Source organism: Ciona robusta, chromosome 2, assembly GCF_009617815.1.
Source record: "Ciona robusta chromosome 2, ASM961781v2".
Classification (NCBI taxonomy): domain Eukaryota; kingdom Metazoa; phylum Chordata; class Ascidiacea; order Phlebobranchia; family Cionidae; genus Ciona; species Ciona robusta.
In genome coordinates, this window is record NC_143236.1 from 4,060,231 (window position 1) to 4,085,583 (window position 25,353).

At 34.3% G+C, this 25,353-nt stretch overlaps 4 protein-coding genes across 6 annotated transcripts in view; 1 reads left to right on the forward strand and 3 right to left on the reverse strand.

Moving 5' to 3' along the window:
* Positions 1-14,921, forward strand: part of LOC149740306 (neurobeachin-like) — a 37,722-nt gene extending 22,801 nt beyond the window's left edge. For both annotated transcript variants that reach the window (XM_089871862.1, XM_089871863.1), the window contains 18 exons: positions 135-271; positions 5,954-6,071; positions 6,564-6,666; positions 7,087-7,202; positions 7,553-7,665; positions 8,033-8,173; positions 8,531-8,650; positions 9,178-9,330; positions 9,702-9,851; positions 10,289-10,396; positions 10,772-10,942; positions 11,312-11,396; positions 11,558-11,713; positions 11,997-12,170; positions 12,474-12,651; positions 13,179-13,320; positions 13,568-13,719; positions 14,448-14,921. In XM_089871862.1, the coding sequence (XP_089727988.1) occupies positions 135-271; positions 5,954-6,071; positions 6,564-6,666; positions 7,087-7,202; positions 7,553-7,665; positions 8,033-8,173; positions 8,531-8,650; positions 9,178-9,330; positions 9,702-9,851; positions 10,289-10,396; positions 10,772-10,942; positions 11,312-11,396; positions 11,558-11,713; positions 11,997-12,170; positions 12,474-12,651; positions 13,179-13,320; positions 13,568-13,719; positions 14,448-14,541 (2,411 nt within the window). In that variant the 3' untranslated portion in view covers positions 14,542-14,921. The remainder of the gene's footprint in view (positions 1-134; positions 272-5,953; positions 6,072-6,563; positions 6,667-7,086; positions 7,203-7,552; positions 7,666-8,032; positions 8,174-8,530; positions 8,651-9,177; positions 9,331-9,701; positions 9,852-10,288; positions 10,397-10,771; positions 10,943-11,311; positions 11,397-11,557; positions 11,714-11,996; positions 12,171-12,473; positions 12,652-13,178; positions 13,321-13,567; positions 13,720-14,447) is intronic.
* On the reverse strand, positions 1,666-4,598 carry LOC149740307 (putative nucleotidyltransferase MAB21L1). The gene is made up of 7 exons (XM_089871903.1): positions 3,848-4,598; positions 3,388-3,588; positions 3,054-3,192; positions 2,676-2,842; positions 2,428-2,538; positions 2,198-2,321; positions 1,666-2,115 (listed from the first exon to the last, which is right to left on the reverse strand). Exons 1-7 carry the CDS (start codon positions 4,006-4,008, stop codon positions 1,939-1,941), a joined length of 1,080 nt encoding a protein of 359 aa, XP_089728029.1. The 5' UTR covers positions 4,009-4,598; the 3' UTR covers positions 1,666-1,938.
* Positions 14,922-16,004: 1,083 nt separating the features above from the next.
* On the reverse strand, positions 16,005-19,116 carry LOC149740308 (polyprenal reductase-like). Its single transcript, XM_089871911.1, has 5 exons — positions 18,916-19,116; positions 18,063-18,202; positions 17,617-17,768; positions 17,021-17,171; positions 16,005-16,637 (listed from the first exon to the last, which is right to left on the reverse strand). The coding sequence occupies exons 1-5, from the start codon at positions 19,110-19,112 to the stop codon at positions 16,378-16,380; spliced, it is 900 nt and encodes a 299-aa protein (XP_089728037.1). The 5' UTR covers positions 19,113-19,116; the 3' UTR covers positions 16,005-16,377.
* Positions 19,117-20,686: 1,570 nt separating this feature from the next.
* Positions 20,687-25,353, reverse strand: LOC149740309 (lysosomal acid lipase/cholesteryl ester hydrolase-like). 2 transcript variants are annotated; one of them, XM_089871888.1, is made up of 8 exons: positions 25,195-25,353; positions 23,941-25,126; positions 23,103-23,200; positions 22,863-23,048; positions 22,136-22,800; positions 21,862-22,082; positions 21,234-21,400; positions 20,687-20,972 (listed from the first exon to the last, which is right to left on the reverse strand). In XM_089871888.1, exons 2-8 carry the CDS (start codon positions 24,131-24,133, stop codon positions 20,940-20,942), a joined length of 1,563 nt encoding a protein of 520 aa, XP_089728014.1. In that variant the 5' UTR covers positions 24,134-25,126; positions 25,195-25,353; the 3' UTR covers positions 20,687-20,939. The 2 variants fall into 2 exon arrangements, with proteins under 2 accessions (XP_089728014.1, XP_089728015.1); XM_089871889.1 differs by lacking the exon at positions 25,195-25,353 and having other exon boundaries at positions 23,103-23,462; positions 23,941-24,078.

Sequence of the window (25,353 nt, forward strand, 5' to 3'; positions counted from 1 at the left end):
GTAGTACAGTGGTTATCGCGCCGTTTCTTAATAGTCAGTAATACATTAAAAAAAATCGGAAAAAATAATACACCAGGATATATTGATGTTACATATGCGGTTACTTTTTCCTCACCAATCCATATATACAACAGGTCCAGTGTCGTTCAGCACCGAAGCTGACTTAATCGCACCCGGCGTAAGTCTACACGGCACATTCTCAATCACTCCGGATGAATTTTACTTTGAAGTGAACGAACACCACGAGTCGTTTACCAAGGCCGACCAGAAGGTTAGTTTCGTAATTTATTTTTACCAAATAGGGAAAAGGTGTTTTATTACGTAAAAAAAAACGTCTGCAACATACATGGTTACATTAACTTGCTGGTGAAATGCCGCAGTAGACTTGCGAAGTGTAGTCGAAGGTTAATGACACATGCATTAATACAACACATAGACTATATTTTGTAAAGGATATTTAAATAATAAGATAGCAGAACGTATATGCGAACACAATATCTTTATTGGTTAGTTTTTTATAAATAGCCTGTTTTATTGTTGAAAATACCTCTTCTGCTTCTGACAAACGTTTCCAGCAATTTTGCACGAAAAACAACCAAATTTTGATAGATAAATATCAATATATTCTGATGTATTCAATAATTCGTTATTCAAATCATTATTATTCTTGCACAAGTTTTCAATCGATTTTTAAATCCCTTTCCTGCCATAAATCCGGGCCTCCGATTGGTCGATACGGCATGACGTTGATTTTTAATAACCCGGATTTAGAGCTGACATTAAAAATCCCGCCACTCTAAAGGTCATGACCTATGAACCGCGGTCACCTCTGCGTCATGTTAATTTATTATGACGTCAAAATTACACTTTGTATTAATTATAAATGGGCACAGGGTGCGTGTGGTTGGTCTACGTTGTAGGGTATGGCAGTTATTAGTTATATTATTTCAAGTTCTACATTTTCTATTTTATGATTTTAAATTTTCTATTTTTAATTTAAGATTTTAATATTTTACTGTCATCAGCATGCAGATTTGTTTGGATATATATTTAATAATTCGAAAAGAGGTTTAAACTAAAAACATCAGCATTTTTTTAAAAGGAACGCAAAAATACCCTCAGCGTGTAAACTCTGTTGTTTTTTAAACGAACTCGAATATTAGTATACAAGCGTTTAATAACCCATATGTACTGCGCTATATATGATGACTAGTTAAAATTCTTGATATTTTAGCTTTATTATTTTATACACTATAGTCAAATTCACGTTTCGCAATTCTTTATCCTTTAATGCGGGTTGTAACCGCAGTTGGTTTTAAAGTCATGTTTTTGCTTATTCGCGCCTCATACTCCTAATTGATTTTTGACCAGTACGATCAATAATTAATCCTCTAATATGACGTGTTAATACCCGTTCAGTATTCTAATCACTCGCTTCGCCGGTTCGAATCCCGTCCAGATGACAGGGGAATCAATTTCATCAATCTGTGCTGAAAAAAACGACGTTTTTTTTTGGCGAATTAATTATGGAGGGATTATAACTTATACCCTCTGGATGAAGGGTGTCACTATATAGCAAAAAGTGCATTCTACATAAATATTGTCAAACTTCTGTTTTTGAAAGCAATTAGTCGATAAAAACGCTGTTTCATGTTACAACACCGGTGAGCTGTTTTTACGTTTTATTTCCGACACAGTAAAATGCTCACAGTAATTTTCGGAATGACGTCAACAGTGTACGACAGTGGAACTATGGTTTAGTGACGTCATAAGAATGCCTGTGACGTCATAATTAGAAAACACTCCACAACTATAGGAAGGTTTTCTTCTCTTTAGTGTTTTAGTTTTGTTAGATTCTCAACTCGATGAAACGCAACAAACGTGCACTTGGATCTAACTTTTCCGTGATGATATGCTTGTGTTGTGTTCTCTGTTACGTCACAAGTGGTCGAAACTCTTGCTGTTTGTGATAATCTCTCGCGCAAGACACCATACTTGCCTCGCTGCCATATCCAGCGAACCCGGGGTGCAGGAGGCGAACAGGTCAACTCCTGGCAGGAAATAATGCGGCAGCCTTCGACAACGTAGACACGACACTAACTGTAATAGGATTCCCTGTATAGTGAAACAGTTTTATTAAATTTATCTACAAAAAAGTTACACATTTTGACAAGAATTTTTTCAACTTTCTTCGTACCTGAATTCTGTCTCCGACGCATTCATTGGTCCATTCCTCGTCACGTGGGTGTTTCTCGCTCTCATACAGCAGCAGTGTCTTCATATGGTAATTAGTTAGGGGACTCCCGGTAAAATCCAAATGCCTGCGAGTAATAAATTTTCAACTACCACGTAAAACCACAATTTTGTCATGGCAAACGGCCACAAGTAGTGGTTAGCTTGTTTGAATCACTATGTAAATCACCCTACCTATCTCTGAGCGTCTTGAGAATGGATAAGCTCTTTCTTCTACTTCCCCCTCCCACCAATCTATCCTCCGCGTTTGCAAACGACATCACCCACGCGTCGCTCTCCGCAGTGCTGCACAATCAAAAACAAAAAGTGTTTTCGAAAAATGTTATTGAGTGAGACCTTACATACATAATGATTGTTTTTTTGCTGTCTCTTTCGTGCAATGACTGAAATATTTAACTGCAGAGAATTTTTAACCAGCTTACCTGTTTTTGCCCGTTCCGGTCGGAGTGTCTTTAGATAATAGATTAAACCCTTCCGCTTTCACTTCGGCCACCCTGCTTGGGCTGGGCCAGGTAGAGCGAGGTTCGGGCCAATGCGCCGCACTTCGTGGCCATATGCCGCCACACTTGAATGCTGGTGTGACTCGAACCTGTTTTGAATGGAACAGTAATGAAGCATTATTTTATTGCATATAGCGGTTACCTGAAAACTTCCTACATTCAGTATAGGGCTTTTTTAAATTAAGATTTCATTAAAGCATTTTTTAAAATTTTGGCAACATTTTCTTTTATTTTTCCTGCCTTTTACTTATACGCGCTATACGTCACGTTATTCAGTAGCATCCAACATTGTAAACATACCGATATATTGTCTCTCATGATCATCCGAACTTCAGTTGTATCTTGCGCCAGCTTCACAAGATCCCTGTAATGTGACTTCTCGATGGCTTGCGCCACAAGCGTCTGAAACCTGGAGCGAACTTTCCTGGCCGACAAGTACCTGGATAACAAGGAAATTGAATAAAATTCTAACTGCCAGTTTTGAAATCGACGAATCGGTTTTATTTTAACAAACTCAGAAAAGCTTCGTACATTTTCTTGGGTTACAAAACACATATACGAGTTTGCATGTTTACTGAAAAAACGTTAAAATTCGAATTCATATCTTTATTTATGAAAACAGTATATCGTATACCCTGAAGCGGTGATGAATTCCACCCATAGCGACATGCTACGTTTCCGCCCATCGCTAAGTTTTAGCACAGCACACCCAGGTATGGAACCGTCGTCCACAAAGTTAAAAACTCCCATTTGGTTGAGAAAAAGAACAACTTCAAACTCGGTGGGCGAATTGACACGGAGTCCTTCCAAACGACCGTCCGCTTCGTTTAGAGAGCTGCAGATATTGATTATTTAACAAGATTATACTTCTGCTTAGCGCGTGTATTCGTGTTGCAGCGTACCGCATGTGCGCTTTTCCAAGTCTCAATCTGTTACGAAATCTTTTAATTTTAAGCACTTTGTCTATTCTTGTTCTCTTTATGTAAGCAAGTTCGATTTAGGACTAAATAAATTTTAATACAGATTTTAGATGACCTTTCGTATAACGCTCAAAAATGTCATCACTAATTTCACCGAAACCTTAGCATGCTTACCTTATAAACCTGGGTTCTTGTATTTCGACCTCTTTCAACACACAGGATACAATCTTCGCTACCTCCCGCACCGTTTGTGTCACTCCCATCTTCCTCGGCACCGTTTGCTCGTTGTAGAATTTGTTGACGTGGAATGCCAGTGTTGCCTGTGATTCCAACATCTCTGCAATATTTCCTATGCTTCTTCTCACAAGCCTAATACCTGGCAACACTTCTGAAATTCAAAAAATGTATGATCTCTGTATGTATTCTTTCAGAACGTCGGATGTCCAAACCAGCTTTATTAAGCAAACCCACTACGAATATTTGCCAAAAAACTCAATAGTATAAAACTTTTCGAATTTCGTTTATTACTTTAGATCGCAACGCGTTCTTCATAAAACGTTACTTTATTCAACCTCTGGCTTAAAAACTTCACTTTAGTCAACACACGATGCACTGATCCCCAAATTTATTTCAAATTCAATAAAAAATTGACCTTCTAAAACTTAAAATTTTTCAAATTACGCTTATGTCTTTCCAAAACGAAGAATCTTAAACGATCAAATTTTAAACACACCAGACAATGGTCGGTGGTGGCGCATTGAATTATTCATTCTAGCCAAATACGATCTAATATTCGCTCGCCTGTCTGCCCTACACCGACGATGGCTTTTAGATGAAAATATACGTCTGTTATTTCCTTGCCCACAGCCCAGGATCTGATGATTCAAAAAGCGAAAAACCTCGACTTTTAGTTGTCTCTTGACGAAGTCGGTTATTTCTTCTTGCCTGATGTCGTCACAATACCCATTATTCCCAAGAGGTTCGCGCACCATCAGTATATGTCATTGAATTTTGAAAATTAATTCACCGAAAATGTTCCTTCTTCACACGATGTATTTCAGCGCGCGCAATCCGAGCCAGATCAGATTACGTCATCATAACTGGATTTAACCGGATTAGTTCATCTTGGACAGACGGTTTTGTGTTTCAACAACATATCGAAAAAATATTTCTGTCCAAGTCAAAATCGCATCCTGTCGCTTTAAAATAACTTTCCTTACCAGGGGTTTGTGACGTAACGAAGCGCATTGTTTCCGCACGAAGATGAAAGGCATTGTCGCCGACGCACCGGGGACCTCGAATTCGACGAGCGACAGATAAAAAGCAGACGTAACTTCTGATCAGGCAATAACCCGCGAACGTTTTCGATCGGCCTGTATTAACCTCACAGCTGAGTCCCCACCCGTTGCTGCTTTATAGCTATTCACATTCAATCCCAGTTTTCACATGATGGATCGAACGGCTAATGCAATCGATGATGGGCGGTACATTGCTATTAAGCGTGGTATTTTCTAATTAGCGGACAGAATATTAACCCTTTCCCGTTTTGGATAACAATCTAGAGGACCGGTGGCTTGTTCGGTCCGCCGTGTTTTTATTGTCGATTGATTTACAAGACATTAATATTTGATAAGCTGCACTAAATTATGGATGGAGTTTTCCAGCTACCGAAGGCGTGATTGAAATTCTGTGACGCTTGCCTCAAAACCCGCCACGCATGAAAGCGCTCCACCTGAGAAATACTAAAAATTTGGCACGCGCAGATGTATACTACGTGCACCCGTGCAATTTTTCAAACCCTGTTATTTTTAAACAGCAGCTGTCATCTCGTATTACTTACAACAGCTGCTAATTAAGCATGAATTTACCTACCGACGTGAATAATACGCGGAAATCGAATACACGCACGTATTTTACTTCGATATGAAGCTATTTTTTTCAGTCGTTTTTATAGTCATTACGGTTTATAACGCCTTTATTTTCATGGTTGTATCAGAAAAATGGCCGACATACGTATCAATGCGGTTACTAACTAATACATAAATAATTCAAAATACAGCCAATGTTTTAATTTTATTAGTTATATATGTAATTGAAATTTGGTTTAAAAGGTTAATGTTAATTGGTTGTTTTTATGAGTTAAGTATTAATACATTATCCCCTTTTAACTACACTGTACATATGTATGCGAATGTGCCTTCTTTTTTTACCTATCCTTTCTGTAAAACTATTACACATATAGTAAAACCCTTTTTAATCTTTTTATTGTTATATTCCCAGGTGTTGCTATACACGGATGGCATTCATGGAAAATGGTTGTTTCAAGAAGTACGTGCCGTCTTCTCACGTCGGTATCTCCTACAAAACACGGCACTTGAGATTTTCCTTGCTAATAGAAGTAAGTGATTTTTAACCATTGTCTCTATCCAAAACTACCCCCTACACATAATCAATTACCCTCATTTGGGTGTATAGCTGTATAGTAAAAAATCCTTGCATATGACCAGTTCTTGTAAGAATTAAGTTCTTGGTGAATATATTTTTAGCAACAGCAACTTAATATAAATATAGGTCTGACGCCCTGGTCCAGTGGTTTGACCAATTGTATTGTAACAACAAGATACCGAGTTTGATGCTTTAGTTTATACTAATACATTGATGGTGTATGTGTCCTTGTGCAAGGCACTCATTGCTCCAACTCAGTGGCCACTAAAGAGTTGTAGCACTTTGAGCTAATAAGTCAACTCTTGCCTAAATCTCAGATCACATAGCATGCCACACTGTAGGACCTTACCCACATATAATAAAATATAAGCATCTATTTTATATATAGTACATTGTATAAACATATACCTAACAGCCACTTAACACCCCCCCCCTCCTCCCTTAGCATGCATCATGTTCAACTACCCTGATGTTGATATAATGAAGAAGGTGGTCAACTATCTCCCTCGTGTGGGCATTGGTACTGGCTGTGGACTTCCCCAAGCAAGGTTTGCAAAACATTTTTCAATTTAAGTAAAGGGTGTTAAATCTACTTATACTTAATCGGAAAAATCTTACCATGTTTTTTTGTATGTGTGGAGTATATTTCTGGTATATTGGATTATTTCTGGCTTGGATCCCATGCCCTCTGACGTGTCTATGTGTAGGACCTTACACATATATACTAGTTTAGAAAGCATACTTATATCATAGGCTATTGAAAAGGCTTTTAACACATGACTTTTAATACTTATGTGGTTGAAAAACCTATTAGGAAAATTTAGGAAAATTGTTGTCAACTTTGTGGCTATTACAGCAATTTTTGTTAAATTCATGGAGAAAAAGAGTTAAACATATAAATCTAATTTAACTAGTACCTACATATCATGTATCACCCACCACTTTTCACATCACATTGAACATTTTAGACGTATATCACTTGCGAGTCCACGTCAGCTTCTCAAATCATCGAACATGACGGAGAGATGGCAAAGAAGGGAAGTTACCAACTTCGAATACATCATGTTTCTTAACACAATATCAGGTACACATACATATATATATTTTTCTACAGTTAATAAAATTGCATGATATATTTCTAAAACACCTTTTTTTCACAGGTCAATATTCTAAGGACTTTAATAAAATTAATATATATTTTTATACAGATTTTATAAACTGGCAGAACATGAAGATAAAATAAACAATTCAACGAAAGTTAAATTAAATATTTCTTCATTTCATTTTGGATATTTTATCCTTTATATAAAATTTTTATACTATGTAATGGTACGTGCATTTTCTTTGGGTTTTTTGTGTAAAATTGCCAAATAGTGTTTTGTAGTTTTCTAAACACAATTTATTTTAACCACCACACTATGCAACTACCTCCAGGTCGAACTTTCAATGATTTAAACCAGTACCCAGTGTTTCCATGGGTGATTTCGAACTATGAATGTGACGATTTGGATTTATCTTTACCAAGTAACTTCCGAGACCTTACCAAGGTAACCATGGCAACACTTTTCACCTAAAATCTTTATAACTGAATGTAGCCATACCAGAAGAGAAAACATAATTAGTCTTATCTCATAAAATAAAATAAATTTTTGTTTTGAAAAGTGTGATTTATTTAAAATATTCTGTGTTAGCTAATAATTAAAATATAATGTTTGATTTTAGAAATAGGGTGTTTTTTATTTTCTTTTTTTTACTAGTTTTTTTTTACATTTTTTGTGTATTTTGCTGAATTTCAAACAGTTTATTGTGATGTGTAAAAACTTTGCCAACTTTAGTACAACCCACGCTGAAAATATTGTTCCATTTTGGTAAATTTTAATTGGTTGATCACATGACGCTTATTTTCAATTTCAGCCTATTGGAGCTTTGAACCCAAAGCGTTCGAGTTACTTTCAATCAAGATACGAGAGTTGGGATGATCCCACTATACCAAAGTTCCACTATGGAACTCATTACTCCAATGCTGCGTTCACTCTTGGTTGGCTTGTCAGAGTGGTACGTGCATATATTTTATTTCACATTCTTGAACTTGAGTAGAACCCCTACCCCTACATTTTTAGACAAATATACCAGAATTACACATCTAGTTTTTTTCTACAGAAGTTAAAAATTGGCCCAAATTGTAGTCCAAAAAGTCTTAAATTCTAGTACTTTATTTGATTGGGCCTGAGTAAGCCCCCATCCCTTTATTTTTACCAAATACATTAGTTACACATCTAGGTTTTTCTACAGATGTTAAAAATTGTTCCGAATTGTGTTTAAAACTCAGTCTTATATTCCAGTACTTCATAAAAACCTCATATTTACCATTTAAATTGGCAAACCATATTGTAAACCTCATTATTTAAACAGGAACCATTCACCACCATGTTCCTCAACTTACAAGGAGGCAAGTTTGATCATGCCGACCGAACTTTTCACTCCGTGCAACAATCATGGAAGAATTGTCAGCGTGATTCTCATGACGTGAAGGTAAGTGCAATCACGATGTGATAATGATTTTATGAAATATAATATCATATCATTGCATTAGTTGAGCTGTGTGAGTAAGTGGATAATTTGTTTTAATACTTATATTTTTTTTTTGAAATTTAATCTAATCTTGAAGTTTAATTAAAAGTTATATAGTTTTAATGAACTTTCTAATTTTAATTCATATTACACTGTATGCATGACCTATATGCATGGTGAAAACATTTGTAATGATTTGGGAAAAGTTATAAGTTGGATGTCGGAATGTGATTTAAAACCACCAAAACAATTGTGGCTTAGTATATTAATATAGAACTCTGGAAATATTTTTTTCTATTGCACTTTTTTCTGAATATGTTTAATATCTACATGCTCTCCATTATTAAATGTAAGCAGTAGTGTAATTAAAAAATATAAAAAAATAGCAGTAGTGTAGCAATAATTTTTTTTTGTTAAAGTGGGGTGCGCGACCCCCTAAATCCCCCTGGTTTCGCCACTGAATTTACGCCCAATATCTTCCTACACAGGAGCTCATCCCTGAGTTCTACTACCTTCCTGAGATGTTCGTTAACAGCAACAACTATGGACTTGGTAAAACAAGTGATGGTGAAAGAGTGGATGACATCAAGCTACCCAAGTGGGCAAAATCAGCTGATGACTTTGTTCGAATGAACAGAATGGTGTGTTATTGTTTATTTTATTATAGTTCGTGTTATTTTTGTGAAACTTTTGTAGGGTTAGTGTGATTTGGAATGGTTATGTCCGATAAAGGTTTCAATAAATATTTCATAATGATTTTTTTTACCTTTGAAATTATATTAAATATTAAACGCAATGCTAATTGTGGTTTAGGTCAATTCTTTTTTGTTTAAAAGTAAGATTTTTTCTTCAATTTTCCCAGAAAGTAAAACAGTTTTTTCTATTTCTACTTTAGGGTATTTGTTATATGCTCTTAAACTTTTTAATTTTTTTTCTGAATTTTAAACTGTTTATTGTGATATCTGTAAATTTTCCAAAAGAGTAAATAGATTTTTTTCCAATTTTATTCCAGGCATTGGAATCTGAGATAGTATCGTGTCAGATCCATCAATGGATTGATCTGATATTTGGATTCAAACAGCGAGGACCTGAAGCTGTTAGAGCAACCAACGTGTTTTACTACTTAACATATGAGAACAGTGTCGACCTAAATCAAATCACTGTAAGTTAAACCATTTAAACTTGGGTAAAGGCCAACTCTGGCCTACATCTCAGATCCCTTGGCTTATCACACTGTAGGGCCTCACCTTTATATTATAAAACTGTTTTAAATGGAACCGGTTAAACACTGTTTTTATTTTTATTTAGATATAACTGACATGTTTCCAAGGTTCCTTTTTAATACCAAGCTCTTACTTAGTGCTATTTTAGTCTATCTTTATATTTGTTTTTGTTTCTATACTTTATCACGTTGCCTAAATATGATAATAAATTTTAAATTATTAAAATCCTTGAGGAGATAGGAATTAGCATAAACTGACAATCTTTAAGTACATGCTACTGGTAAAATACTATTAAAGTAAAAGTATCAAATAAAAACCATAGTTGCTATACCAAAAACCACTGCCTTTATTTTTCATCGAAAATTGTTGATTTTAGGATCCGGTAGAAAAGTCTGGAATTCGTGATCAGATCAAAAACTTCGGACAAACTCCATCTCAACTTCTGGCAGTTCCTCATCCTCCACGTAGTTCAGCTATGCATATGGTAGTTGGATGGTTGTTGCATTAAAATTAAACTAGAGAAAATAATCACTGCCTCAAATCAAGATTAACAATTTTAAAACAAACTGTATTCTGTTGCTTCTGCTACCAGGCATAATGTAAATAATCTTTTAGTGGCTCAACTGGTATAAATCTTAATGTATTTCTGATGTTTTGTCTGTCATCAAGCAAAAAAAAGTACTTCCAAAAGACGAAACATCGGAAAAACACACTTAGCCACTAACTAAAAAATTAATTAAAAACAAACTAGTGTAAAAGTAACAAAATGTATTAAAACTTTAAATTTCAACCCAGCTAATTTAAACCGATTAAAACCCTCCAACCAATTTTTAACGAATTGAACTCCACATAACTGCAGACCCCAATGATGTACAAAGAGCCGGAAGCCCAAGATGTAGTGATGGTGCTTAAGTTTCAATCCAACTCACCTGTTGTGTATGTTGCTGCAAACACCCATCCTAGTCTACAGATACCTGCTGTATTCACATGCACAAAGAACCTACAGTTCTGCATTAATAAGTGGAATCAGGTAATTTAAAAAAAAAATAAGACATAAATGGTGTGCAAAAAATTGTGTTTTTTTTTGCTTGTGAAAATTGAAAATTTTAAAATCTAAACATATACAATTGAGTTGTGAACAAAATCTACTTTCGTCAAATTAAAAAAAAATATTTAAAAAAATTTCCCAGTTGTATTGTGATATACGTAATAAAACTACTATTGGAAATTTTTGAACATTTTATCTGCTTCCAATCACCACAAACAAGAGTTTCTAAACAATATATTAATGGTGCCCATCAAATAAAACAAAGATATTTAACTGTTTAGGAAAATAAGTTAAGAATCTAATTTTGTTATAAACCATATGCATTAAAATATATATGCTTTACTTTTTCAGTTGCCGGATGCAAAGTCAAGTGCGCCCTCTGCTGGTGAATTAGACAAACCTAAACTTCTCCCGATTGAACCAGACCCAATGATGAGTAAGCACTTTTATTTAGTTGTTTTTTTTTTGTTTTTTTTTAAGTCAGGAGTTGTCCCATTACTCCAAATAATACCAAAAAATCTAAAAAAACAAACAAAAAAGTTATTAATAGCTTTACATTGGGACAAACGTGGTTAAGTGTGTCTATTTATTTTTTAGACTATGGAGGCAGTTCTATGAAGCGTCAGATCCAGGAAACACTGGACCAAAGTGTGGAGGTGCACCGTGGATGTTTTGCGGTGACTGCTGATAATAAATTCCTCCTCTCGTGTGGATACTGGGACCGGAGTTTTAGAGTTGTTTTTACTGAGACAGGTCATTGTTCAATTTCATGCATTTTTGAGTTTTTTAAGTTTTAATTTGTGTGCACTTTTTCGTTTCACATTTTTTTGTTTAATTTCAGAGTAGTAATTATACCAGTCAATGATAGCATAAAGAATTCATAAACTTACTTATAAATATTTAAAGACAAATCACTTTAACACTTAAAAAGATAAAAAAAAATTTGCACTAAACGTGGAAAAACATCTATGATATTTTTAAAATCTTTTTTCAGTTTAACAGTATTCCAATTTATGAAATAAACGTTTTAATGTAGGAGCTCTTCACCAAGTTGTGTTTGGGCATTGGGACGTGGTCACGTGCATTTCACGATCTGAGACTTATATTGGTGGTGATTGTTACTTCGTGACAGGATCACGTGATGCAACACTCATGTTGTGGTACTGGAGTGGCAGACGACATCTTATTGTGGGAGATTCAAATACTTTGAGTAAGTTTAACGTTTTATCATTAATGTTGTAAGATGTATTTAAAAAAAAATGATATTTGTATTTTTAAAAGCTATGATGCATTAATTTCAAAATTCTTGTAAATCAATATTTATACAAATACAAGTATTGTGCAAAACCTAAATAACTATTTTATGCAAAACACGATTAAGTTTCAAAATGTACAGTCTGGAGCGTTTTAACTAAATAATAAAATATGATACAGATGAATTTTTCCATTCAAACTTTTTTTTTAATAAGTTAAAAAAATTCGTTTTTTTTTTTTATAAAAATTGTAAATATAGACGAGAACCCAACAGCACGAGCGACACTTACTGGACACGACACGGAGATCACATGCGCAGCTGTGTGCGCTGAACTCGGACTCATTGCTAGTGGATCATTAGAAGGTCCCATCCTCCTCCACACCATCACTGGTGATCTTCTGAGATCCCTGGAGCCAGATCTTGCTCCTGACTCAGGGTGAGGATATTCTCATTTTTTTTTTAATTTTGTTTGACTTTTTTTTATATTTTTTATCGATTTAGGCATCCAAACTTTATTATTTATGTTTTTGTCTGAACTTCTACAATCATTTAAAATCATGTTTTAATAGAAATAACAAACAGTTCATAACAAAGAAAAAATACAGTGCACTTTACAATACAACTACTCTTTTGAACAGCTAATATTTCACATTTAACAAAGCTAATATTTCTTTATTAGCTGTGTTAAATATGACAGCATGATCATACACATGGTTGTGTAGGTGGGGTAAAATAGGAAGTTTTCATTCTCTTTGATTTTTAAATGCTAACTGTATCCCATCTTTCCCTACAGTACCATATATACAATAAAGAAAAACGTTTGAAACGAGTATCCAACAAATTAAATTGTTGAGTTTGGTGATTACAGTTCAGAAAATCATTACTAAGTCTTCTTATGCCCACCTTACCACCCCAGCATTGGTGCCTAAGTAACCATAGCAACTAACATGATACCTTCATTAGGATGCCAAGCTCCCCACAACCAGAGATGATTGTCTTCACGAGCGAGGGGATGGTGATCGCATCTTATAAACAAGGATTGCTCTGCAACTTCACGATGAACGGGAGGAATCTCTCATCGAAGATGATCGATGATAATATCAAGGTAGTTTACGTCATTATTTCTGGAATTTTTTTTTTAGTTTTGATGTAAGGTTTCTATGTTAAACTGATGTAATGTGTGAATCTAGTCAGTTGCACTTTGATTAATAAATTAAATACTGAAATATTTTTTAATTTGATTTTGAAAACTAAAAAAATTTAAAGTAAACAAAAATAAAATTAAGTAAACAACTGCAGGGTGCCAAAAAAAATAGAAATTTATTTCAAAATCCTAAAATTAACTTCCACAGGGAATGATTGGAAGCAGCAACAGTCAGTACTTGGTGACTGGTGGTGATAAGGGGGTTGTTCAAGTATGGAGTGCATGGGACTTCTCCCATCTATATACTTTCCCACAGTGCGATGCTGGTATAAGATCTATCACGCTGTCACATGACCAAAAGTAAGTCGTGATTGTATTGTATATGGCTGAGGACGTGAGGTATTCACAGCGCAGATCGGTGTCAACATATAGAGTTGTTACAATACAGTTATTGCTATCAAGGTTGGCATATAGAGTTTTTTTATTGAGCAGTTCTTGTTGTTGTAATTTGCGAGAATATGCATATAACTGAATTCCTATTTTTTTCCATTAATCTTAATCTCTTTACTGAAATTAATTCATATTATTCATTCATTATTTCAATGATAATTCTTGGGTTTTAAAACTGAGTTATTAGCAAATAATTACTTAATACTTTCAAGAATTAAGCATAAAAGCCGTTATTTCAGTATTTTAAAATTACAAACGCAATCATTGCAATATTTATAATTTAACATGAAACTATAAATTTTCACGTTTTAAAATTGTGTAGTTACCAAGTATATAACATTTAATAAATAAACAAACGTCACATAACCCACCTAACATTTAATAAATATAACATTTAATAAAACGTCACATAACCCACATGCTACACAAAACAAAATAGTCGTACAGTTTTTGCCAGACAAACTTGGACGACACTTCTGAATATTTCCCAAACATTTATAATGTTTCCCTGGAAATATATTTCTGTAAATATTTTTTTTATTACCGAATCAGACTGTAAACGAGAATAAAACATATTAAAACAATTTCGCCAGTAAAATATTGTTAACATTTTCCAAAAATTCATATTTTATTTACAGAACGGTGATCACTGGAATGACGTCTGGAAGCATTGTGGCTTTCCACATCAACTTTAACCGTTGGCATTATGAGTATCAGAACCAAACTAAATGATTTTCTAACCCGTGGTGCTTGTACATACATGTGGTGCTGCTACTAAACAAAAGCTTTTTGTGCGCGGCGTCGAAAATTTATCATCTTAAATTGCACTCGTTGCTATCATTTGGATTATTGTGTTCAAAACACTTTTATTCTTGCTCATTGTGTATCTTGATAATTGAATCATATTATAAGTGTCGTTTGCTTTGGACCAAACTGTTTTGAAACAAAGACCAAATATTTAATCATGCATAGCGGTACTTGATATTTGCAGCTTTTTTCTTCTAATTATCAGTGTGCGTCCTGTAAGCTTTAACCAAGTAAACTGTACTATTACTACAATATATATATATGTGTCAATATAGATTTATTGCAATAATAAAATGATTACTTTACTTTAGGGTGTACATTTATAAAAAACATCTTGATTTCCGGGGCCTTGGCAAAGTGGTTAGCGCACCTGCCCATAACCCAGAGGTAATGAGTTAAAGGCTTGTCACTGCTACCATTGGGCAACACCCTTGACGACAATTGCTCCAATCCAGTGGTCACTAATGGATCGTCCAAATTATCCGCTACACATAAAAAAGTGAAAAAAAGCACTTGCAAAGTAACATTCATGGTAACTCTTAGGTGGCATGAGGTGTATGAACACCCGTGTTATAATAATGACTGTCATTTTCTGGCCACGCTAGAATAAAGTAAGTTACATTCATTCATTTGTCTTTCGTCCACCTCTAGTATAAATAAATATTTGTTTGGTGTTTAGGTAGTCGTTTATCCGAAAAATGGCAAAATTAGTCTAAAATCTGACTGAAACCAAACAGGAAACATAAAAAACTTGGACTGGAGCTTGAACAAAACATAAAAAAGTGGGTCTTATCTCCAACAGAATTTCTTTTTTGCAACAGACATGTTTTTTTGTCTGCCTGGAAAATCGTTTATCTTTATTAACTAAAAAAAACAAAAAAAAAATTGTCTGCAAGCATGGACAAAATCTGGATTTTTTTTATATTTTTTGGTTTTGCTGATAATTTGGACAACCCAATAGTGAACACTGCTTGGTTGAAGCAATTACTGTTAAGTGTCTTACCCACACATACGCCCACAATGGTAGCAACGACAAGCCATGCGCCCATTACCTCTGGGTTAGAGGCAGGCTAACAAACTACAGCGTCGTTGTGTCTAAAAATATCAAAGGACTTTTTGTTTGTAATGACAATTTCTTACAAAAACATTTTTTTATCTGTAACAAACATATTCTGTCGACAGGGAATTTTTTACAACATTTTTTTGTCTGCAACAGTCAAATATTTTTGACTGCACTAGCTGTTTTTTATTTACATGGAACATACTTTTCTGCAACTGACATTTTCTGTTTAGACAGATTTTTTAAACTGGGTTTTCAGATTTTATTGAATAAATTTATATCAACAAGATGAATCAAATAAGGTTGGGAGACACATAAATCATAAAAATAGTTTTACACAATTTATTCGAGAGTTTAAATTCGGAACTCAGTCTACTGCATTTGAAAAGAGAAAAATATGATCCGCAGATGTTTTATATGAGAACTTTAAATTCGGAGCTTAATTTACTGCGTTTTAAAACAGAAAAAATATGATTTACAGATGTTGAATGCAATACCATATGTTCGAGGCAAAATAAGCAAATTGAAAAAGGTAAAACAAAGTTTCACAGATTAAAAGCAAACATTGCTTATAAGAGTTTGGAAAATTTGGGTTGGCAGTTTATATCTTTAGTAATCTGTGTGGTATGTAACAAAAAAAAAACAGTATGTAGCCTACACTTTCAAATTTTAAATCTTTCAAATAAACAATCTTTCAAAGCTTAAAGCAGGTAGGGTATAAGTGCTTTTCTTTGGGGCAGGTAGTTAGGAAAACTTTCTTTGTACCATTTGTGGCTGTCCAAAGCCAAGTTACAGTGAATAATAAAGTTGTAAATTAGGATCAGCATAAACGATTTGCACATGTGACCAACGACAAGATAAATGGAAATATAAATTAGAAGCTCTGCGAAGTAGTGGGGACAAGATACAAGGTAAAATAAACCACCCTGAGGTATTCCATGAGAGTTCGGTTTCACTCCACCTGTGTTGTCAAGATGTGAGAATAATTGGAAATAACCAAACATAAGAGCAGCCATGAATAAAATTGTTGCAACATTCAAAATGATATTAACAAGCTATGTTGGCTTAGTGATTTCAACGGATGATTTTGATATATGATACTGGATTGGAGTTCAATTCTATGTATTATTGTTATTAATGTTTGTGGTCAACTACTTAAAAAAGCATCATATGTGCAAATCAATGTACAAAACCACTGTTTCTGTTTTGCAATGCGATGGTAATGTTATTGTTCCCGTAGCTCTCCTGACAACCAAAAAATAAAAAAAACAAAGAAAATTTATAAAACATGTAGAAAATTTGAGACTTTAACTGATTACAAAAAGTTCACGATTTAAATTTTACCTTTTTTTCTTAAATTAGCAAAGATCTGATGACTTTGATGGTGTATCATTGTAGCAGCGATGAAAAGTAGAATTCCAAAGCAGTGTTTCCAGGTCAAATATCCTACTGACAGATGATATATTGGGAAACACTCTGACACCACGGTTGCTGTCTGTAATAATTTTGTTTATAAAATTTAATAAAAAAATGCCTTATTTCTAAAAATCTGAATAGTTTACATAAGGTTTTTGCATTATATTCCACAAATGAAAAATATTAGATCAGCAATTGTAGTCGTTGATGTGTTAACATGGTAGGTTAGTCATATTCCAAATTTTCTAAATTTTTTTACTATAAATTTAATATCGCTTTTGTACCACTATCATACGTGGAACAATTCATTGTGTGATTATGCCCTGTTACAACTTCCACCCTCGTGCATTTTACAAATTATCCATTTATTTAAAGTAATAAGACAGTTTAATATGTGACATACAATTTTGGATGGATGTTGATAACAATTCTCAGAATTTTCGCCACTTTTAATGAGACAAACACAGAAAATTCATTGAATCTGATAATTAGGAAAGAGGGTAATATATTCACCATTAACTTACCACAAATGGATAATACAACAGGCCCCATATGTAGTGCACAAACATTAGCTTTGCAGTTTTTGAGAACATGCTCACGTATAAACATTCATACAAACGACGGAGTGATTGAATTGTCAGCAGTAATACAGCAATAACCAGCGATAATCTGTCACCTGAAGTTAAAAAGGGCAATACTTATATTTTATTGTATATGATGTTCACTTAGCTTGGCTGTCATAAAGGAGTATAATATGCAACAATTTTGTTATAACCAGAGCACAATGGGTTTCCCTGATGCTGCAAAATCTTCACATAATAGTCAGGGGTGTACATGACAGTGCCAAATAACACTTAACAGTTATTGCTTTAACCGAGTGATTACTAATGGCAGTGATTACTAAGTCATATGAATAGACAAAAACAATAACCCAGAAAAGTGTATACTTTCCCTAAGAAAGCAATTTCACCTGTTGGGGTTACAGAAGCATGAATATTCATCCAAGAGAAAAGAGACATGTAAAATAATGAACCTGTACAGCCAGCAATGATAGAAACCAGGGAAATCAGATTGAAACTTGAAGCCACTACATAGAAATGTGTAAACCATCTGCAAAAATCATTGTTAACATTCCCACTAACAACATGTTTTCTATTATAACCAATTTTACAATAATTTTTATCAGTAGGAACTTCTGCCAGCTAAAAATCACATCTAGATGAACTGAATGAATGAATGTAACTTACTTTATCCTCGTGTGGCCGGAAAACGACTGTCGTTATCACACAGGTTTAACACCTTGTGCCAGCTTACGAGTTACCATGTATGTTACTTTGTGGGTGATTTTTTTTTGTTGAATTTTCCATTTTTTTATGTATGGCTGATAATGGGTTGGAGCAATTGTCGTTAAGTGTCTTGCTCAAGGACACACACCCCCACAATGGTAGCAGCGACGAGCCTTGAACCCATTACCTAATGGTTACAGGCGGGCGCACTAACCACTACGCCACGGCGCCGGACGACTATTGGTAATTATAATTATTTGGACCACTATAATATTGCAATTTTACCAATTATAAAATCAAGATTTTGGAAATGCTCCTGTGGTATAAAACTAAATTTAAGTTTTATTGTCAGTGTTGTTTTATCTTCAATATGGAGTGATTTTATCATGGTAAAATTTATCTTTTGTACTAGAAAACAGTTTTAAATTTTAATTATGTCTGATGGCAATGGAAGGAGAGAGCAATTATTATAAATATTTTAATGTTTTAAATACATAAACCATATTTAAACCAGGGGTGAAATAAAATAATGCTTACCGCTTTGGTATGTCAAAATCAACATGTATAGATTTAGCTTTCCCATACTGTGCTAGAAATTGCGAAACTTTGCTTTTGATTGCTAATACGTGGTTTAACACTAATGTCGTGAAGAATATTGCAGATATCACCACCCAAAAGCAGTTCATTACTGTTACAGGAAAGCCAAGGACATACCTATAGTTGACATACAACATCTTACACTTCTACTATGCCCTTATCAACTGTAATGTAAAAAGGAAGTTACAGATAGCACAAAAATAATTAGAGCCAAAGAATAGGGTAATTTACGAATTACATTTACAAACAGTGGAAATTACAAAAAAATCGCATGAAAAAGTAATCAAAGTACAATTGGAATACACAATTTAATTAAAGTGTGTAATTTTTTGGTTTGTGAAGAAAGTGCGAGCACACATTGCCATGTTTGACACTGCAGACATGAGATGAGGTTGAAGAGTCCTCATTGAGGAATACCATGCGCATTTTTTTCAGATTCTGTAAATAATTTGAAGATCAATTTACAGAAAAATTAAACAAAAACTGATATAGATCACATAATTCAGTAAATGGTACAAAGAAATTCTACAATATGTGAATGGATAATTTTATTGTTTTAATATTTCCTGGAAATGAATATTTTTAAACACTCATAAAACACTTGTAACACATTATTCTTAAAACAACTCTTAGAATTTTTTATAAATAACTAAAAATGTTGCGAAATTAAAATGTTGTTTTATCAACTAACCTCTTTGGAACACTAAACCTTCTGACTGTTGTACTTACTTGTTCATACTTTACTATGCAGTTCACTGCGTACACTGTGGCCAAAACTGTTGCCTATAACACACTCATGAAATTATTACCCCAATTATATGGTATAATGATCAGGTACTATATTGCACTGGTAATTTTTTTGCCTGGTATCACAGATTTAACCAATTTAACAAAGTTTACTCTCATTTAAAGCACTGTAAAAGCATAAGCATAACTAAATAAGTGTTTTAAATATTTTTCTTGAAGTAAAAAATAATTTATACCTAAGAGTGTAATGTTTATTATCATAGATAAATAACAAAGAAACTGGCATATCACCTTTGTGTTCTAACGGTATACCAGTCAATCAGATTAAAAACAGCTTTAAAGTTTTATAATACAACAAATTCTTTAATTTCTTAATATAACAACTATATAAATAATACCTATATAAAAAATAAATCTTAACCCTCAATCTTTACCCAAGGCTAACCAGAACCAGCAACTCTTAGTGTACTGTACATATTGGCAAACATCTGTATTATTGTCTGTATTAACTACAAGAACGTGGGTAGACAGTACTAATACCAGGAAATGATTGATCAATTATTACCACAGATGTTAAAGAGAACCACTCTAAACCGGAAATACTATTTTAAGAACAATGTGATTACAACATAGACAACAGCACAGGCAGAACCTAACATTCAAATATGCAGTTTGTTCAACTATTTAAATTATATGTTTGACAGTGCGAAGTATGCAAAACAATGATTGTACTAAACTTAGTACAGTAGGGTGAGGGAAGAAGGGGCAGATTTATTTTCTCATCCCATTTGGTAGTAAACAAAGAACATTCAAAGAACTATTAAACCCTGTGCTTACGATTTCCATGGACCTTTGTTAATTGTTTAAAACAAGATCAGGATATTTGGATAATATGTGCTAAAGGTGTGCCATTTTCCCTACCCTACTATATATTAAACTGCCTTAAATATACGACACATAGATATAATGCTGTTTAAAATGTATTAAAATCTGCATAAAAATTGAACAGTAAAGGTATAATATAGTACATCTTTAAAGCAGCATAAAATCGCGGCAAAAAGTAATCGAACAGAAGTGCAGGTAGAATTAAAACATTCCTAAAAAAAGGTTCAAAACTTTAAAATATCTTGCTACAACTCGTCCACGTTGTGAGTAACTCCTTCATTCTCACTAATGATGGCGGATATCTTTTTGTAAATAAAACCAGCATTTTTTCCTCACAGAAAATCCAAGTGGTCCCAGTCATCAAGCTGCATTTAAAGAAGGGTGTTTTATTAGTAAATATGTAGGATTTATACAAGCTTGATCAAATGCATTTAGTTTGTACAACATGCAGAAATATATATTTTTTTTAAATTACAGTGAAATACTGAAAACACAAGAATTGTTTTGTTAAATAAAGTGAAATTTGGAAAAATTTTAAAAACTTGACATAAACTTAATAATAAATATAAAAGCTAAAAAATGAAACATAATCTAATTTGATGCAAATTATAAAATACATCTTTTACCACTTTGTAGTAAAAAAGGCTGTTTAATTTCTGTGACAGTAGCCTGTTGTCATCAGGATGAGCCAATTGATCAAGATGACCAACAAACAGGGCAATTGGTGTTTTTATTTTGCACACATCGTATTCTGGTGGTGTTTCTTGGCCGTATGCATCCAGATTTTCCTTTACTAGAAACAAAAAATTTCCAACAATAGATAATAGAGGTGTTTTTTAAGCCGAGGGGGGGGGGCAGCTGTAGGTTTGCTGATTTTTAGATTTAAAAATGGCGTGACAACTATTTTTGGACTGTCCATGTCAATTATTACAAACATTGCAAACATTTTGTCATATTTGTATGAAATTGCTGTGTTTGATCATGAGTTGTTGCTAGACAGCATGTTGTGGCAGTAAAAACAATCCACTATCCCGGTTTCTTGCAAAATTTTGTTGAGTAAGGTGTTTTTATTTCTTTGGTCACATTCTTCTGTTACTAGTAATGTACTCATTTAACAAAAATTAATTTAACGAGGTTGCAAGTTTTGTTTTAACCTTCGATGAAAGGCGTGCTTCAAAGAGTTTAAAAACCCCTGTACTCAATATGAATTGCAATATCATATGCTTTTTTTACTGAAAATCTTCAAATACTTACCGGACCAATAATCCCACTTCTGCATTTTTCCCGATTCAATCATCTGTGATAAATGCAGAAGATTTTGAAGAGAAGTTCCACCAGGTGTGTGAGACAAATACACTGGTAGTCTGTCTTTATAGTAATGTTCCAAGTGTACACCACACAGATACATCATCAAATTGTTGCCTTGATAAGCGATTTGGTTCCCTAACGAATCACTGGTCTGCTCTTTTTGCATTCTGTATAAAAATATTGTAAGATAAGGAAGATTGAGAGAGCAATGTGTTATTACTTGTGCAATTTTGCACTGATCCATTGAGAAAGCGCCTTTTTTGGAAGGACCTCAGTTCCGCCAAACATTGACATTCCAAGAAAAGCAGGTCGGTTGAGGTACACAAGTGACTTTATTGGACTGGTCAGGTTTGCCAAGCTTGTGACAGGACCAAGTGCAAAAAGCATTTTAATTTTTTGATTGAACTCTGTGTTTTCCGCAAGGCGAGCAAATGCCACCAAGGTACCCTGTGAATGGCCAATGTAGTACAAATTGTTGTGGCCAGACACTTGCAATGCTTTGTCAACCATTGAAGGAATGTCATGTTCCGACATGTGTTGCCATGAAAACCTCCAGTACTTTTCTGAAGTATCAGCATTAAGAGTGGTATGGGCACGAGAATAAGTGCTACCCCTGACATTACCCAACCAAACGTCACAGCTAAGATCAGCGAGAACATATGACAAGCTTCTTTCACCAGGTCCATTAGCGACCCAGCATGAAGAATCAGCAAGCAAACCGTGTTGCATAAAAACAACAGAACGTTTTTGCCGAAAACGACCTCTCCCTTTTCGACCGATATCTGAAACTCCATGTGGTATCCTATGCATAGTGAGAATGTAGCCGTCTTCTGTCTCAACAGTGTGCTCTTCACATGGGTAGCCAGCATGCCTAATCATTTCAGGCTTCAAATAAAGGTATGTGATTTAATACGTTTAAAAGACAAATAAAAGCATATTATACTAACAGTGGTCATTTTACATTCGGGTGGAATTTCTTCATCATCTTTGTTTGTAGTAGTGATAGTATCAGTTTCATTAGTTGGAGGCAGCATTTTCGTTATAAATGCATCCCAGTTCCACTCTGGCATGTTGCTTGGATCAATACCAAGCGATGATAAATCTGGAAGTCCTTCTTGAAAACTGTTCAGCCACTAAAAAGGGAAAATGATGAGATGTAAAAAAAATAATTTAACAATGGAAATTACTCTGGCTGCTTCAGTATCCACATTGTTCATATTCTCCTTTCCAATGATGTTTTCAAAAAAACCTTTAAGTTTCTCGTTGGTTGTTTGCATTATTTGATCTGTTGGATGTAGTTGTACAGATGGTGCCAATGTAGTTTTTAGGTAAGCACTGGTAGTAACTCTACGAATGCCACTGAACCAACGCATGTTGCGATGATGTGCTGTGCGACTGGCTAACGAAGTACAAACTAACTGCAAACTTTCTATAACAGGACCAAGCAGTTTCAATGCTACACCTTTCATACTAATAATTTTAATAAAATCATTTGAATTTGGGGTGAGTTTCCTAGCTTTTTATTATGACCTGTTGCTAAAAACAGTCTGAAAGAAATCAAGACTTTTAACATACAGTTTAGTACAATAAATACATAAGGCTACAGAAGTAAACAAATCTTATTCTTAAAAAAATATGCTTATAGGGCTGCTAATAATTATTGGTGCTAGTGAAGAATCCTCCCCTACCTTTATTTCCACTAACCCCTAATATAAACACTAAACCCCTAAAAAGGGCCCTAACCAGTAACCATCAGTCATCACGTTTTTAACCATGAAGCCCTAACCACCAACCAATAACACTTTCCACCAGCCTATTCTGCTATGTACCGGAGGATTCTTCACTAGTGCCTAATTATTTAACAGATAACATTATTAGCTAATAACTTCTTTAATTTAGCACTTGCCTTGGGATAAGAATAGCATGTATATAGGCTAAAATATGCTATTTAAAAATCAAGTAGAGCTTTAACATTCTATAGGTATACGTAAATACAAAATAACTAAAAATCAACTTTTCTGTTACCTTCGCTTGTAGTAGGTTTGGCTTCAGAATTCTGTTCACTGAATAAATTTGAATAAGCTTCACTGAAAACTTGATACCAATCTGTGCTTTCCAATGGTTTGGGTTCGACACTTGATGCTACGTCAGAAAATAACAACCATCCAAAAACTAAAGCTTTCACAAATTGCTTTAACCGTTTAGAGAAAAGTGGCATTTTTTCTACTCAAAACGGAAAGTCAAAATCTGCATGATGGATGACTAAGTGAAAAATCGTGAATTATTTCATCCCTTTACCAAAGTGAACATAAATTGCTGCTGGACAACGTAGCAACAGTAAATGTTAGTTAATGGTGGTCAAAATGCATTCAGCTGGCTGTCTGAAATCTAAACTCACAACAAACTGACTTTGCGAAAGCAATTGACCTTTGAGACTTACATGCGTTGAGACACGAAGAGAAGGCTACGACGTCGTAGCTTAACAAAAAGAGAAAAGTGTATTCAAAGTTGTAGGAATTTTTGCATATCGTAACGTTTTGTTCATCCAAAGAGATTAAAACCATGAATAATCTGTGCCAGGAGGAACCGACGAGATCATATTCCATCATATCATGCACCATTATCGAGGCTCGAAACCTCTTTGGTCTATCTATATCTATAACCTAACTTTCTTCTGTTTATAATCCAACACATTAAACGAGTCCGTATATAAACATGTTAACGGGCTCTGCATAACACCACACAAACATTATAACAAATTAAACTTAAGTTTGTATAACTTCCACAACTAAGGAAGCTTTCACAAAAAATGCAGCGACAATTTAAAGCACTATAGGTTAATATGCTTGTAACAGTAGAATTTGACACTTCAGGATTTTACAAAAACCAGTTGCTCGCTGTCGGAACGAACTGTTGTGAGTTTGTATCTGTATCCCTTTTCTTCAAGTCGTCCAATTATTTGACTTGTTAATACCAAATGCTTGGTGATAGAGTACTGCCACTTTTCGTATAAAAATGTGTAATGGTATTGTTTTGCGTTGAACGAGTCGAGCGTATATCCTGCTTTATCCATTGAAATCCTTATGACGTCATCGAGATGCTGAAAGTTTGTATCGCTGGCTGCGGCCACAGCTAAAAGCTTTTCTTGTTGTTCCGCAGTAAATATTACCACAGTAATACATGCCATTATAACACCACACAGCCGTATACACTGTTTAAAATATGTTGATTTAAAACTGAACTGACGTTTCTCAATATTACATCCAATCATTTACTTACATTACACAGTTAGTATCTTCCTTAATATATAGAATGACTTGGCCCTCGGCGTGTACAGGTAAACCGCATATGCTTCAAGCTTCTGCGTCGAACTGTTTTATATCGCCCACGTACAGAGCTTCCCTATATTGCGCGGCTACAGGAAGCATTTCACCGGAC

Bases quoted from the DNA above. Each gene is read 5' to 3' on its own strand.
- LOC149740307 (XM_089871903.1), bottom strand. From the start codon at position 4,008: ATGTTGGAATCACAGGCAACACTGGCATTCCACGTCAACAAATTCTAC. The intron at 2,843-3,053 runs GTATGTTTACAA...CATTCAAAACAG, and splicing joins TCATGAGAGACAATATATCG to GTTCGAGTCACACCAGCATT. The intron at 2,539-2,675 runs GTAAGCTGGTTA...TTGATTGTGCAG, and splicing joins ACCGGAACGGGCAAAAACAG to CACTGCGGAGAGCGACGCGT.
- LOC149740308 (XM_089871911.1), bottom strand. From the start codon at position 19,112: ATGTTGTATGTCAACTATAGGTATGTCCTTGGCTTTCCTGTAACAGTA. The intron at 18,203-18,915 runs GTAAGCATTATT...TGATTTTTGCAG, and splicing joins GATTTTGACATACCAAAGCG to ATGGTTTACACATTTCTATG. The intron at 17,172-17,616 runs GTAAGTTAATGG...AAATTATTACAG, and splicing joins TGTTGTATTATCCATTTGTG to ACAGCAACCGTGGTGTCAGA.
- LOC149740309 (XM_089871888.1), bottom strand. From the start codon at position 24,133: ATGCCACTTTTCTCTAAACGGTTAAAGCAATTTGTGAAAGCTTTAGTT. The intron at 23,201-23,940 runs GTAACAGAAAAG...TACATCCAACAG, and splicing joins CAAACCTACTACAAGCGAAG to ATCAAATAATGCAAACAACC. The intron at 22,083-22,135 runs GTAATAACACAT...ATTTTTATACAG, and splicing joins ATCAGTGCAAAATTGCACAA to AATGCAAAAAGAGCAGACCA.